Source organism: Nuphar pumila, chromosome 9 (genome assembly GCF_984573655.1).
Source record: "Nuphar pumila chromosome 9, dmNupPumi1.hap1.1, whole genome shotgun sequence".
NCBI classification, from domain to species: domain Eukaryota; kingdom Viridiplantae; phylum Streptophyta; class Magnoliopsida; order Nymphaeales; family Nymphaeaceae; genus Nuphar; species Nuphar pumila.
Genome location: NC_143257.1, coordinates 122,948,042 through 122,964,913, shown reverse-complemented (window position 1 = coordinate 122,964,913; position 16,872 = coordinate 122,948,042). Strand labels below are relative to the sequence as shown.

Here is a 16,872-nt window from a genome sequence, read left to right as displayed (position 1 = left end):
CATAGTTGAGTTAGGATATGTTATTTGATTGTCAGAACCTCCAAAATGACTTGGATCTGAATATGCAAGGTGTAGTTATGACAAAATTGACCTGGTTGCCTGTGCTGCATCTTGATTTTCGGTTGAATTACCAAATCTTTGGAGGACTTGGACTTTGATAACTCTATGTCTCAACTCACATGGTGAATGAAAGCTATTGCATTATACTTTTTTATGGATTTCAAAATTATTTGTTCATGTTAAAATCTGGATTTTCTTTGTCGATGGTATTAAATCTTTTTGATGTCCCAATACTACTTTTAGTTGGGAAGACAATTTCTGAACCACTTCTTGGTTCCTGGTTCTTGTTGAAAGCCATCAAATTTATTTTTGGTATCTAATTTTCTTTTATGATCTCACATATACTTATAGAATTTGTCTTTGGCAAAGATTATCTTTTTTATTCATAACTTAACAATTTTATATTCCACATTCTGATTTCAGAAATTTCAATTTCAGGTTGCAATGAATATAATTGAGTGCTACATTATCTTAGGTGGAATGGACTTTTTAAATGTTCATGCTCAAAACTTGGTCAAACTTTTAGATGGAATTGTTAACAGTGTTGGTGACAAAGGAATGCCTCCAGTACTTCAAGTCGTTGAAACCCTTGTCAAGGTTTGTTTTCAATATTCACTTAGTTTTCACTTGTCATTGTTTTAGTGATGCATATATGGCTTATTCTTTTAAATGCGACAGTTGTATTTACTCTGTTTTGTCATGAAAATGTGCATATACTATTGCAAGTGATTCAACTGCTGGATTCTCTCTTAAGCATGCTACTTTCTCAATTGTCAACACTCAAGACTTTGATGGTGGTAGAAATGTTGCGTTAGTAACTGCAAAAATCAATTGGGTTTGTGGTGATTCAAACTAGTCTTGTATGCGAGACATCATTTTGAATGACTTATTCTTCTGTACTTGTAATGAAGTAGCTGCAAGAAATACATGCAAAATTTTGGTAAATTTAAGAGAATGTATCAATTTGAAAAAGTGTTGTGATCATGTTAATATCATGAAAAATTGTGATGTTGTAGATATGGGTGATATTTGGAAATATTGTGTTTTCTCTATTTCATTGGCTTTTAAAACTACTGAGAAAAATCATGATATTTTCAATGATATAACTCTATATCAGATTTGTTCACAGGAGATAAGAGGGAGATAAGAGGGAGATGAGAGAGAGAGAGAGAGAGAGAGAGAGAGAGAGAGAGCAATTCACAAAAGGCTGGGGTGGCACTGCAATGCTCGACCTCCAAAACCCTAAGCATTATAAATTAAAAACATATACATATTACAATAATGCCATTAATGAAATCCTATTTAACATGTGTACATATAATATGTGTATGGATCTGGATCCAGATCCATACGCATATGCAATGTTGTATTCTAACACCCTCCCTCAAGTTGTACGTGATTTTGGAGCATGTACAACTTGCTCTTCAATAGCCAAAATTGACGTCCTGTTAATCCCTTGGTAAATAGGTCTGCCACTTGATCTTCTGTTCGAACATGACGTAGTTCTATCTCCTTCATCTCGACTTTCTGCCGTATGAAATGTTGATCAATTTCAATGTGCTTCGTTCTGCTATGCTGGATAGGATTACATGCAATGTTTATTGCGCTTTGATTGTCACATAAAAGAAATGATCGAATAATTGTCTCCCCAAGATCACTCAATAAGTGTCTAATCCATGTGACCTCTGCCGTGCCTGCAGCCATCGATCTGTATTCAGCCTCTGTACTCGATCGTGCCACTGCCTTTTGTTTTATGCTGCTCTAGGACACTAAATTGTGCCCAATATAAACGCAGTATCCAGAGACATATCGTCTCTCATCTGGATCCCCTTCCCAATCTGCGTCTGTATAAGTGATGAGTGTATGTCCTCTATGCAAATTATCGTTCTTGCGATAAACAAGTCTGTCTCCTATAGTTCCTTTTAAATAGCGTAGAATGCGCTTCATAGCTTCCATATGACCCTCCGTTGGAGCATGCATAAACTGGGATACCCGATTGACAGCATAAACTATATCAGGTCTGGTAAAGGTCAAGTATTGTAACATCCCCACGAGACTTCTATACGTTGTAGGGTTGACACAAAGATGACCATCTTCAGAGCTCAGCCTTTGATGTAATACACTAGGAGTGCTGACTGGTTTGCAATTCGTCATCCCGGCTCTTTCCAGAAGATCAAGAGTGTATTTTTGTTGCATGAGTGTCGATGTATCTTGTTGTCTGTCAACTTCCACACCAAGAAAGTACCGCAACTCCCCTAAATCTTTCATCTTGAAATTTTTCATTAAAAACTGTTTCACGTCTTGCACATGACTATCTGAGCTCCCAGTGATCACAATGTCATCAACATATATAAGAAGAAGTATAACAATGTTCGCCTTTTGGTAAATAAAGAGAGAGTGATCCAGAGAGCATCTTCTAAAACCATAACTCTGAATCTGCATAGAGAAACTTTCAAACCAGGAACGGGACGCCTGTTTCAACCCATACAGAGATTTCCTTAGTTTGCACACCCAGGCAATAGGATCCTTCTCGGCATAACCAGGTGGTTGCTCCATATATACATCTTCCTTTAAAGTTCCATGCAAAAATGCATTTTTAACATCCATCTGGCTAAGGCTCCAACCTTGATCGACTGTTAGGGATATGATAATACGAATAGTACCCATTTTGACTACGGGACTAAAAGTTTCGTCGTAGTCTTCACCATATTGTTGTGTGAATCCTCGAGCAACAAGTCGTGCCTTATATCTGTCAATACTTCCTTCAGGCTTATATTTTATTTTATAAACCCATTTTGAGCCAACTACATTCTTTTCTTCTGGCCGAGGGACTATTTCCCAAGTCTGGCATTCATGAAGCGCTTCCATTTCTTCATTCATAGCTTCAGTCTAATGACGAGATTGAAGAGCTTGATTAAAACAAGTGGGTTCATTCTGTTTTGTGAGCTGAGACATAAACAACTGAAAATCAAGGGAGAAGGTCTCATACTCACCCATCGTTGAATAGGATACTTAATGCGTGACGGCCTTTGAGCCGAATCATTGGTGATGCTTTCCTCCACATTCCTCGGCTCTGTATTTTTGCTCCGTCTAGTGTATATCTGTCCAGAGAAATGTTCTACTGGGGGTGGCTCAACTGGAGATAATTCAACATGCATTTGTGAGTCATTCAATTCCCTACTCAAGCCAAAGGAAGAGCAATTTGTTTGACATGTTTCTCCTGTATTAGCAAAGAGGTATGCGCTCATCCATGGATCATATACTTCTAATTCTCGAGGTGGCAACACTGCAGGGTCATTGACCTGAAAATTTTGTTCGTCAAAAACAACATTTCTGGAGGTCTTAATGCGTTTTGTAGTAGGGTCATAGCATCGATAACCTTTGTATTCATCTGCATACCCAACAAATCTGCACTTGACAGCCTTATCCTGAAACTTATTTCGCAGAGATGAATCAATATGTACATAACATACACAACAAAAAACACGCAGCTCATCGTAAGAGGGATGTTGCCCAAATAAAGTATAATAGGGAGATTTCTGATCCAAAAGTGCCATAGGAAGACGATTTATGATATGAACAGATGTGTGAAAAACTTCTGTCCAGAGACTAACGGACACATTGCTATCATGTAACATGCTCATCGCGCTCTCGACAATATGCCTGTGTTTCCTCTCCGCAACCCCATTTTGTTGAGGAGTATGAGGGCAAGAAACCTGTCGACTTATTCCTTTATCCCGAAGAAAGGCAATAAACTCGTTCGATGAATACTCTCCTCCACCATATGTACATATCAGATTTGTTCACAGGAGAGAGAGAGAGAGAGAGAGAGAGAGAGAGAGAGAGAGAGCAATTCACAAAAGGCTGGGTCGGCACTCCAATGCTCAACCTCCAAAACCCTAAGCATTATAAATTAAAAACATATACATATTACAATAATGCCATTAATGAAATCCTATTTAACATGTGTACATATAATATGTGTATGGATCTGGATCCAGATCCATACGCATATGCAATGCTGTATTCTAACACTCTAGACTAGGCCTTAGTTTAGAATTTAGATTTTTGACCCTGGCCAAAGGATTCATCTTCCCACAAGTTTCCAATGCCCAAAAATGCCAACATCCATTAAGTATGATCCGCACTTGCAACCTATAGTAGTTTCAGTTCAACTGGCACTAGAGACCACCAAAATGTGTTTTGACAAAAAGATATCTATTTTTGTCCCTTATTTTTTGGGCATTGGAAAGAATCTGCATTTTGATGGTTTCCCAACAACACTTTGAGATGAAACTTGTTTTGTGATGTGTCTGCCTATCTAAATAGGTCTCTTTGGTACCTATAAAACTGCAAAGTTAGAGATCCAAGTGTAGGATCTAAAATCTAGATTAGAATATGATCCATCATACAGTAACTCTTGTATGTGTGTTCTGACTAACTACACACAGCAAAGAGACTTGGACATCAGTTTTACCAGCCTTCTGTTTGTTAGCTCCATTCAGATGAAGATTAGGATTATCCCCGAGAGTGGGGGTCAAGGATGTATATGATCTATCTGATTAACATTTCCCCTCTTTGCTGCAACCTCTACACGTGAGTTTGGCATGCTGTAATGTGTAGAGATACAAGAAGTCTTCAATTAGGAACCAAGAGTCCACCAATATTCAACTTGAGTGAATAACTAAAGTGTTCTCCAAGGAACACACTCAAATCCCACAAAGGAAATCACACAAGTGTTCTAAAGAACACACTCACAAATACCACAAAAAGGGACACTCACAAGGCACACCATAAAAAATATGTTTTATTCAATGAATAAAATGTGCCAAAAGGCATACATAACAAAGGGGAGAACATCCCTATTTATACACAAAAATAGAGGAGTGAGGGTTGAAAAGGGAGAGAGAGAGAGACAACATTGCAAGTGAGCAGTCAAACTGGTTTGACTGTCCCCATATATATATATGTTTATATTTATATTATAAATATATATGTAATATATATTATATATACAAGTATACATGTATGTATATGTATTTATAATACCATATATACGAATATATATGTACAATTTAACGTTCCCTTTAAAACTTAGAGTAGTATAACCGAAAGTTTGCCTAAAAGGAAGTGAAACCTAGGAACAAAGAGAGGTTTGGTAAAAAAGTCCGCCAACTGGTACTCTGATGCGACAGAAGGCAGATCAATCATTTTTTGAAGATATTCTTCTCGAACATAATGACAGTTCATCTTGATGCGCTTCGTCCTTTCGTGAAAAGTATTGTTGTTGTCAATGTAGATATCTCTTTTGTTGTCGTAACACTTCTTTGAAGCCCTCAGAATCTTGATTCTCAAATCAGTCAACAATCTTCTCAGCAACATCACTCCTATTGTGGTGGTAGCCAGGGCCCGGTACTCTGCTTCAGTTGAGGAAAGAGAGACCTGTTGCCTTTTGCACCTCTATGAGATCAATGATTCACTTAAGAAAACACAAAAATCAGTGGTTGAGTGTCTATTATTAGGATCACCTCTCTAATCTGCATCTGTATATGCAAGTAAGTCTAATGTAGAAGAGATGGACATAAACAAACCTCTAGAAATATAATTTTTAAGGTATCTAATAATACGCAAAATAGCTCCCATGTGAATAGATGTGGATGTGTGTTGAAAATGACTAGTTATGTGTACAACACGTGCTATATCAAGTCTAGTAATAGTCAAGTAGGAAAGAGCAACGATAAACTATCGATATGGAGTTGGATCATCTAGAGGCTCCCTATCATCGATTTTCCTTTGGCTACTAAGATGTTTCAGTTCGCCAGGTTGTCTCTTGCCTTCCCATGGATTTAGCATCAGTTCGAAAGGTTGACCTATTCGGGAATCTTCAGATCTATGCTTATTTTCAACTCCTCCAAGTCATCTTGACGTTCGTTACTTCAAGAGTGTCAACCTTCTTTTCATCTGATATTCTAGACCTGAGAACAATATCATAAGCAAACTTATACTAAAATAATAAATACCCTCTAGGGGAATAAACAACTTCTATTCCTAGAAAGTAATGTAGAAAACCCAAATCAGTCATTTCAAAACTAGTTTTAAGAATATTTTTAATATGTTGAACTCCTTATGTTTCTCTTCCAGTGATTATCATATCACCAACATAGAGAAGTAAAATGACAATACCTGCATCAGAATTCTTAAAAAATAAAGTAGTGTTAGTTACATAGGATCTAAAATCAATATTAAGTATAACATTGCTAAATCTATCATACCAAACTTTGTGAGTTTGTTTCAAACCATATAATGCCTTATGTAGGCGAAGAGCATTTCCTTGAGGTATACACATACCTGAAGGCACTTTCACATAAAGTTCTTTCATAAGATTGCCATTCAAGAAGGCATTCTTGACATCCATTTGGTATATGGATCATTTTTTAATTAAAGCAACTGCAGGGAAGGTTCTAACTCTGGTTATGCGGGCAACATGTGCAAAAGTTTCTTCATAATCTATATCATATTCTTGTGCATATCTTTTGGCAACTAGCCTAACTTTATATCAACCTATAAGTTTTTTTTCTCGAGAAAGATTTTGGATGAACCAAGTTTGAGCCTTTTATAATGCATCTAGTTTTATCTTCATGGCTTTAGCCCATTTGGAGTATTCTCTGGCTTGATCTTAGGATGAAGGTTCAACTGTTATATATATATATATATCCACCTACCTGATAAGGGGTATTCCTGTAAATTCGCCTAATAGGGGCATTGTAGTCTTTTTACCTTTTCTTCTTTTTTCTTTTCTTTTTCCTTTTTTCCTTATTTCCTTTTTTTTTCTTTTTGTCTTTTTTGTGCATTAAATGCACACCCATTGGGGGTCCCAACAAAGAGTCATTGGGCCCCCAACGGTCACAATTGTGACCGTTGGGAGCCCAACAACACCTTGTTGGGACTCCCAATGGTGCCTCTCTCTCTCTTTTTCTCTAACTCTCTCTCACTCCTCTCTTGCCTATAAATAAGTGGGGTCTCCCCCTTTGTAATGTGTGGCTTCTATAAGCCTTTTTGTGCCTTTATAAGATTTTATGCTTTCAAGCCATTGTTGGCTTTTGTGTATGTCCTCTTTTGGACTTGTTCTTTGCTTTCTATGTGTGAATGTCCATTGTAGGACATATATTTCTTTTCCGCATATTTCATTACATGGTATCAGAGCCTTGGTTATGCTCTTGATTCGTATAGCTAGTTGACTAGTTATACCTCTCTTTTGGTTTGTCCTCCATTCTTGAATCTATGATGAAAGGAGAACAAAAGATTGATCTCTCCTTCAAGCTTAATGGTACCAACTACATGATGTGGGCCGCCGCCATGGAGAATAACCTCAAAGGTAAAAAGCTTTGGGGATATGTTATGGGCACCATTAGGGAACCTCAACTTCAACTTACAAAAATGGATGGTGAGCAAGAAAAAGCTCTAGAAGGAAATGCTCGCATGAAGGCTATTGAAGATCACCAATCTAAGGTCAAAGATTGGGAAAGTAAGCATGCAAAAATTCTTGCATGGTTCATGAACAACGTGAAGCTCAAAATTTGCGCCAACATTGCTAAATTCTGCCTAGCAAATGAAGCATGGTTCTTTATGAAAGGTATGTATACTCAAAAAGACCTTGCTCGTCAATTCTTTCTCCAAGAAAAAATCCGTACCATTAAGTAAGGTGAAATGAGTGTAAGAGATTACTATAGCACTCTTGGACCTTTATGGGATGAGCTATCCCTTCTAGAACCAAAATAGGTGTCTAGTGAAGATGTGGAAATGAGAAGAGAACAAATGGAAAAAGAACACTTTTTCCAATTTTTACATGGGCTTAGGCCCGAATATGAACAAGTTAGATCCTCCCTTCTTCATAGATCTAAACCTCTTCCATTGAAAGATGCCATAGTCGAAATATGCCAAGAAGAAACGCGTATTGGCATGATTAAAGGAGGAGATGAAGTTCTAGCCGTGTCTAAACCCGGCAATCATATGAAAGCTTATAAGCCTCCACACTTTGGGAGACAAAATAACTATAATGGCAATTATAGAAAAACCATTTGCCATCATTGCCAAGAACCAGGTCACATAAGACCTAATTGTTCTAAGATAAATGAATCTCCAAAAGGTAAGGTTGCAACTATTGAAGAAACCTCACAAAAGAAGGAGGAGCCAATGAAAGGGAAGGAGTCCTTTTCCCTTGCTCAACTATCCGAATTACTTCAAATTCTACTCAAATCGCCGTCAACTTCGGGAGCCGCCATTGCCTCTTCTTCTCCTCCAGGTATGTCTTGGATTCTTGATTCTGGAGCATCCTTTCATATGACCCCTATTGAAAATGGACTATCCAATTTATGTAACAACTCAAAAAATTCTTTTGTTTCCATCGATGATGGTACCTCTTTACAAGTTAAAAGTTTTGGAATCTTAGACTTTTCAAAAGATTTCTTTGTGCCAAACGTAAGGGTGGTACCTCAACTTAATTTAAATCTTTTATCTGTCTCTCAAATATGTGATCATGGATGTGAAATCTCCTTCTCAACCAAGGATTGCTCTATATAAGATCTTCAGTCCGGGAAGCGGATTGGGCAAGGCCATAGGAGGGGAGATCTCTACATGAACAATTTGAAACTTCCCACTAACTCATTTTGTAATCATGTCCAAGATAAAAATATTGAAACTTGCCATCAAAGACTTGGACATCCAAGCTTCTCAAAAATGTACTATTTTTCCTTTGGAAAGAAATTTTGTAATGAGAAACATTTTGTTTGCAAGAATTGTATTTTTGGAAAAATGAAATACACTCCTTTTCCAAATAAAACATTTGTGACCAAAAGACCTTTTCAATTAGTTCATTCGGATGTTTGGGGTCATTCTCCGGTCATATCAAAAGGAGGATACTCCTATTATGTTACTTTCATTGATGACTACACTCGATATGTGTGGATCTATTTTCTCAATCTAAAATCCGAAGTCTTTAATTTCTTTAAAAAATTTCATATGATTGTCAAAAATCAATTTTCAAGTAATATCTTCATTCTTCGATCCGATTCCGGTGGAGAATATCTATCAAATGAATTTCAAGAATACTTGAAAACTAATGGTATTTGTCATCAAAGGTCATGTCCTAGGACTCCTTAACAAAACGGTCTAGCCGAAAGAAAGCATAAACACATTTTGGAAACCACTAAGACTCTTCTCATTTTCAAAGAAATTCCAAAGTGCTATTGGGCCGAAGCCGCCTTAACTTCCACTTATTTGATAAATAGAATGATATCCTCATCCCTACAAAATATATCTCCATATGAAAAACTATTTGAAAGAACACCCGATTTTAATAGATTAAGAATTATTGGGTGTAAATGTTTTGTCCTTATACATAAAAGAGATAAGTTATCTCCAAAAGCTATTGAATGTGTGTTCTTGGGATACAGAGAAAATAAAAAAGGTTTTAGATGCTTTGACCTCAAAAGCAACAAACTATATGTATCCAAAGATTTTACTTTTTTAGAAAATGAAAACGGCTTTGAGAAAAATAAAGATATTGATGAAAGCGAATATGCTTTCTTATTTGATCTTCTCTCTCAAGAAGATGTAACTCCTCACGAAGAGGAAGTTTCTAATGATTTAGAGGATATTCCTCTTAGTAATGTTGAAAATGAAAGTAATAATTTTGAAAATAGGCCAATTCAAACCTACGCTAGGCGTGGTCAACAACTTCCCATAAGTGCTTTAGAAAAATACTCTCAAGATTCCAACATAGAAGAAACCTCTTTAAGGAGATCCAGCCGAATCTCCAATCCTTCTAATAGGTTTGTTTCCTATGAGTCCCTAACACCTAAGTATAGGGCATGCCTAATTACATTTCGCTCTTATCATGAACCATCACACTATAATGAAGCCAAAAACATTCCTCAGTGGGTTGAAGCCATGAAACTAAAACTTAGTGCCCTTGAAAAGGCTAAAACTTGGGAAATAACCTCATTACCCACTGGAAAGAAATCTATTGGATGTAGATGGGTCTTTAAAATTAAAACTAAAAGTGATAGGTCATTAGAACGTTATAAAGATAGGTTGGTAGCCAAAGGATATGCTCAAGAATACGGTATAGACTATGAAGAAACCTTTGCTCCCGTAGCTAGAATGATTAGTGTTAGGACTCTTATTGCAGTTGCATCTGTTAAAAAATGGCCTATCTATCAATTAGATGTTAAGAACGCATTTCTTAATGGTGAATTAAGTGAAGAGGTTTATATGGATCTTCCACCAGGAGTATTTATTGGTGAAAATAAAATTCTTAAACTTAAAAAGGCACTGTATGGTTTAAAGCAAGCTCCAAAGGCTTGGCATGACAGATTTAGCAATGTAATGACTAACTTAAATTTTCGTTCATGTTATACTGACACTGCGTTGTTTGTGAAAAGTGCAGTGTCCTCAGTAGTTATTCTACTACTATATGTTGATGATATGATCATCACTGGAAGTGATGAGCAAGGAATCCATGATATTAAGAAAATTTTAAAAGAGAATTTTGACATGTCTGACCTTGGTTTCTTAAGATATTTTTTAGGTATTGAGGTAGCATATTCTCCCCGAGAGTATATTCTCTCTCAGATGAAACTTGCCGCTGACATTTGTTTCAAGTCTGGAATTTCGGATGATAAGAAGACAGAAACCCCTGATGTTATCAATACAAAGTTAAGGTTGGAAGATGGAACACTTCTCGAGAATCCTACTCCCTACCGTCAACTTGTTGGGTCTCTGACATACTTATCCATCACTCGGCCAAACATAGCTCATGCAGTTCACTCCGTCAGTCAGTTTCAACATGCACCTACAACTGTGCACATGAGTGCAGTCTTAAGAATAGTCAGATATATTAAAGACACCATAACAAAGGGAGTTTTTCTTTCTTCTTCATCATCTCTTGATTTAATTGCTTATACTGATGCTGATTGGGGAGAAAATCCTAATGATAGAGTCTCAACTACTGGTTTTTGTGTTTTCTTAGGTGACTCTATGATTTCTTGGAGATGCAAGAAGCAGCATAAAGTGTCATTGTCCTCAAAAGAAGCGGAGTATCATGCAATGACCACTACAACCATATAGCTTGTGTGGCTTAGAAGTCTCCTCAGTGATATGGGCATAATCATCTCAACTCCTTCGAAGATGTGTTGTGATAACAAGAGCGCTATTTATATTGCAAGCAATCACACCTTCCATGAGCGTACTAAACACAGAGATGGACTGCTACTATGTTCGAGATAAATACCTAAAAGGAACCATAGCACTGCCCTATGTCACATCCGAGTACCAGTTAGCGGACTTCTTCACTAAAGCCCTTGTTGCTCCTCGTTTCATGTTTCTTCTCAACAAGCTTTCGGTTGTATCCCCGTAAAGCTTGAGGGAGGGTGTTAAAATACATGTAATCAATATATTTATATATATATATATATTTATATATATATATATACTTATATATATATACTTATATATATATATATAAATACTTATCCACCTACCCGATAAGGGGTATTCCTGTAAATTCGCCCAATAGGGGCATTATAGTCTTTTTACCTTTTCTTTTTTTTCTTTTCTTTTTTTTCTTTTTGTCTTTTTTGTGCATTAAATGCACACCCATTGGGGGTCCAAACAAAGAGTCGTTGGGCCCCCAACGGTCACAATTGTGGTCGTTGGGCCCCCAACGGTCACAATTGTGACCGTTGGGAGCCCAACGACACCTTGTTGGGACTCCCAATGGTGCCTCTCTCTCTCTTTTTTCTCTAACTCTCTCTCACGCCTCTCTTGCCTATAAATAAGTGGGGTCTCCCCCTTTGTAATGTGTGGCTTCTATAAGCCTTTTTGTGCCTTTATAAGATTTTATGCTTTCAAGCCATTATTGGCTTTTGTGTATGTCCTCTTTTGGACTTGTTCTTTGCTTTCTATGTGTGAATGTCCATTGTAGGACATATATTTCTTTTCCGCATATTTCATTACATCAACATATGAATGGATTAAGGCTATGCATAATTGTTATTTAGACGAAAAAGAGTCATATGATACAAATTTTGATGGAGGCTTTGAAATTCTAGATGATTTCCTAGTTTGCAGTTCTTCTTTATCTAAATTATAGAATTTTTCAAGTGCACATGTAGGTTTGGGGCATTCTCGTCTATAATATTATAAACAAGTTTGATCACCCTGAGGAGCTTCATTAAAAGACTCCTTATTTGTGATAAAATAAAAACGAATACTCAATTATTTCCTTAGCTTGATCTTTATAAAAAAAAGTTTTCTTTTTTCAAAAAAACTACATTTATGAAAATATACAATTTTCTAGTCTTAGGATCATAGCACCTGTATCCTTTTTGGTTATCGGCATAATAAAAAAAACACAAGGAATAGCTCTAGGAGAAAACTTATCATTTTTGTTGGTTAACACAAAACATTTGCAACCAAAAATTTGTAATCTAGCGTAGTCAGGGGAGAGTTTAAGAAGTTTTTCGATAGGTGAAATGTTTTGTAAAGAGGATAAAGGCATTCTATTTATAAGATAAAAACTGTCAAAATAGTTTCTGCCCAAAATATCTTAGGCGCATGACTAAAAATAAGCCTAGGTTCTTGAAGTTTCAATGATGTGCCTATGTTTTCTTTTGGCTAAACCATTTTTTTGTGGTGTGTGAAGACAAGATTTGTGATGTGTGATGCTATGAAGTTTAAGATAATCTTTAAAATCATTTAATATAAATTCTCTTCCTGAATCAATACGAAATATAAAAAATTCATTTTCAAACTTATTTTTAGCAAACTTATGAAAATTTTGAAAGTGGAAGAAGACTTCAGATTTATGCTTAAGTATATCCAAGTGTGTCTAGTAAAATCATCTACAAATATGACATAGTATGCATATCCACCTTTAGACGATATGGGTACTGAACCCCAAACATCTGAATGAATTAACTTAAGTGGTTCTATGTTCACTGAAATTTTCAATCGCACTCCTAAAACTGTTTTTATCTCTATGGGTATATGTTATAGGATCTCTCAACGCTCCTTTACTTCTATGTTGGGAAATAGGTGGATGGGAAGAGCCATCTTCTTTATCGTTGACGTCATTATGAATGAAATCGCCATCACTATCATCATCATGTGCTAACATTTCAAATAAAAATGAGTAATCCATGTTTTCTTCAAAGGGTTCACTCCTTTCAAAACCATTAACATTTTCCAAAAAACTCACATTTCTGGAAACATATAGCTTATCATTCTCAATATCATAACAAGGAAACCCTTTTTGGGTTTCAGAATATTCAAGAAAAGCACAGACAATGGATTTTGGCGAAAGCTTGTCATTCTTGTCGGTAAGAACGAAACATTTGCAACCAAAAATTCTCAACCGACTATAGTCGGGTTCTTTGGTATACAATTTTTCAAAAGGCGAGATATTGTTCAAGTTTTTAGAAGGCAGCCGATTTATCAGATAGACAGATGCTAAAGCCGCTTCAGCCCAAAAACCTTTTGGGATGTTTTGAGAAACAAGTAATGTTTGAGTTATCTCTATTATATGTCTATGCTTCCTTTCGGCTAATCTATTTTGTTGAGGGGTTTTGGGACGAGATCTTTGGTGAAGAATACCATGACTTTCAAGATAATTTTTGAATTCACTTGAAAGGCATTCTCCACCAGAGTCAGTTCTAAAAATTTTTAGATTCTCATTAAATTGATTTTTAATCATCATATGATAGGTTTTAAAAATTGAGAAAACTTCATATTTGTGTTTAAGAAAATAAATCCAACAATATCTCGTGTAGTCGTCAAAAAAATGACATAATATGCAAAGCCTCCTTTTGATAGGACAGGTGCCGGTCCCCATACATCCGAATGGATAATTTCAAAAGGTCTTGTTGTAAACATAGATCTTTCACAAAAAAGGCATTTTTTTCATTTTCTCAAGAATACAGTCATTACAAGTTAAATCACTTTTACATAGACTTTTAACAAAAGGTAAATGAGAAATTTTTGCAATATTTGGATGTCTAAGTCTCTTGTGCCACACATTAATATCCTTTTGTTGGACAACATTACAAAACGGGTTCTTTGGAATTTGAAGGGAATCGACATAGTATAGATCGCCCTTCCTAGAGCCTTCCCCAATCAATCTCCCGGACCGGCGATCCTGTATCCAACATTTGTTGGATGAGAACTTTATATCACACCCATGATCCGAGAGTTGAGAAACAGAAAGCAAATTTAAGTTTAATTTGGGTATAAATTTAATTTTTGGAATAAAGAACCCTTGTTTTTCAAAATTTCCTATTCCTTTTACTTCAAGAGATGTTCCATCCGCAGTTGAAACAAAAGATGGAGAGGGATTTTTTGAGTATTCGGAAAAGAACTAAAACTTGGGGTCATGTGAAAAGAAGCACCCGAATCTAAAAACCAAAAGGTCTTACCGGGAGGAGAAGAGGTTGGCATGGCGGCTCTGGAAGTAGCCCCTTTTAAAAGAGGTTGAAGTGCATCCATGATTTGTTGCTGTAGAAGATGAACCGAACCTGGAAGAGAGAGAGAGAGAGAGAGAGAGAGAGAGAGAGAGAGAGAGAGACGGCTGAACAAAGAAAACAGAAAAACTCGATCCCTCATTAGGGCTTCTCTCTATATTAAATAGAGAGAGGCAAAACAAAGAAATTACATCTAACACCTTATGAAAAAAGTATTTCAGAAAACCTCTAATAAAGAACAACTTAACCTAAAAACCACCTATTCTCAACACTCCCCCTCATGCTAGAGCATAGATATCTATCATGCTCAGCTTGTCACAGCATCTGGAGAAATTAGGCCTAGCAAGAGGCTTTGTAAACATATCTGCAACTTGGTCTTCAGACTTTAGGTATTTTGTAGTGATATGACCAGCTTGAATCATATCTCTTACATAGTGACAATCAACCTCAATGTGCTTTGTTCTCTCATGAAAGACAAGATTGTTTGCTATATATGTTGCCGCTTTGTTATCACACATCATGGTCATTGGAGAAGAAACCTTCACCTGGAGATCATTAAGAACAGTGCGAACCCATATCAATTCAGCAGTTGTTTGGGCCATAGCCCGATATTCTGATTCTGCACTCGACCTGGAAACCACATTTTGTTTCTTACTTCTCCATGAAATCAAGTTGTCTCCCAGAAACACACAGAATCCTGTGGTAGACTTTCTATATAATGACTGCATTCCAGTGTACCTCAGTTGGTTTGTCCATGAACTGGCTAACTTTGCTTACTGCTAAAGCAATATCTGGTCTGGTCACAGTTACATATAGTAACTTCCCTACTAGGGAGCGATAGCGTTTGCTATCAACAGGTTTTGACCCTTCTTCAACCAACTGAACTTTATGGTCCATGGGAATATTTGCTGGTTTAGCTTCCAACATGCCTGTTTCCTTTAATAAGTCAAGAACATACTTCCGTTGAGACAGAACCATCCCTTCACGGCTTCTAGCAACTTTTATACCCAGAAAATACCTGAGTGAACCAAGGTCTTTTGTAACAAAGTGTTTGTGAAGATGAGCTTTTGTGGCTTCAATAGCTTTCACATCATCTCCTGTAAGAATGATGTCATCCACATATACTACCATAACAACTATGCCAGAGCTAGTTTTCTTTATAAAAAGAGTATGATCTGCTGCTGATCTGTTAAAACCAAAGCTTGACATCACTTCAAACAACTTTTGAAACCATGCACGAGGACTTTGTTTCAAGCCATAAATCGCCTTTCTCAATTTGCATACCTTATGACACTCCCCCTCAACCTCAAAACCTGGAGGTTGTTGCATGTAAACGGTCTCGGAGAGATCCCCATAAAGAAATGCATTTTTCACATCTAATTGACACAAGTTCCAGCCATGCTGAACAGCTACTGAGAGAACAAGACGGATGGTACCCATCCGTGCAACAGGAGAAAACGTTTCAAAGAAGTCAATTCCATATGTCTGGGTATATCCTTTCGCGACTAATCTGGCCTTGTACCTTTCAATAGAACCATCAGATTTGTACTTTATTGTATATACCCATTTACAACCAACAATGTCAGCATCTGATGGGGAATCAACTAGATCCCAGGTATGCTGAGATACCAAAGCCTTCATTTCTTCTTGCATAGCCATCTTCCAGCGATTATCAAGTACTGCCTGCTGATAGTTCAGAGGAATGGTTTCAGCAGACAAGGCTGAAATAAAAGACTTCATCTTATGTCCAATTCTGGCATGGGAGACAAAATGAGCTATGGGATATAAGGTGCATTGTCTTGTCCCTTTTCGTAGAGCAATAGGCCTGTTATCATCATCCTGAAGAACACTATTGTCAGTAGAACTTACCTCAGGAGAAGAAGAAGATGAAGGCTCTTGCGGAAGTGGAGCTCTACGCACATATACCAATGGAGGATTATTAAATCTGGAAGAGGATGAAGTTTGGTTCGGTAAGGAGGGCACAGATTCCAAAGGAAAAGGAGGTATAGGTAATGGAAAAGACTCAGCTGGATCAACCTGCAGTGGAGAACCGGAACTAGAGTAATATAGAGAGGATTCCAGGAAAGATACGTCCGCACTGACATACTCTCGGCGAGAAATAGGATCATAACATCGATAGCCCTTCTGATTTTTCGGATAACCAATAAATATGCATTTTGTAGCTTGAGCTGCTAATTTATCACGGTCAGGGCCAAGTTTATGAACAAAACAGACACATCCAAATATTTTTGGTGAGAAAGAAAAAAGTGGGGCATTAGGTTTTAGGATATGTAAT

At 36.9% G+C, this 16,872-nt stretch overlaps 1 protein-coding gene across 3 annotated transcripts in view; it reads left to right on the top strand.

Annotated features, from left to right (window-relative positions):
* Positions 1–16,872, top strand: part of LOC149829217 (uncharacterized) — a 126,567-nt gene that overhangs the window by 93,298 nt on the left and 16,397 nt on the right. For all 3 annotated transcript variants that reach the window (XM_090017976.1, XM_090017975.1, XM_090017977.1), the window contains exon 17: positions 499–657. In XM_090017976.1, coding sequence (XP_089874102.1) covers positions 499–657 — 159 coding nt within the window. The remainder of the gene's footprint in view (positions 1–498; positions 658–16,872) is intronic.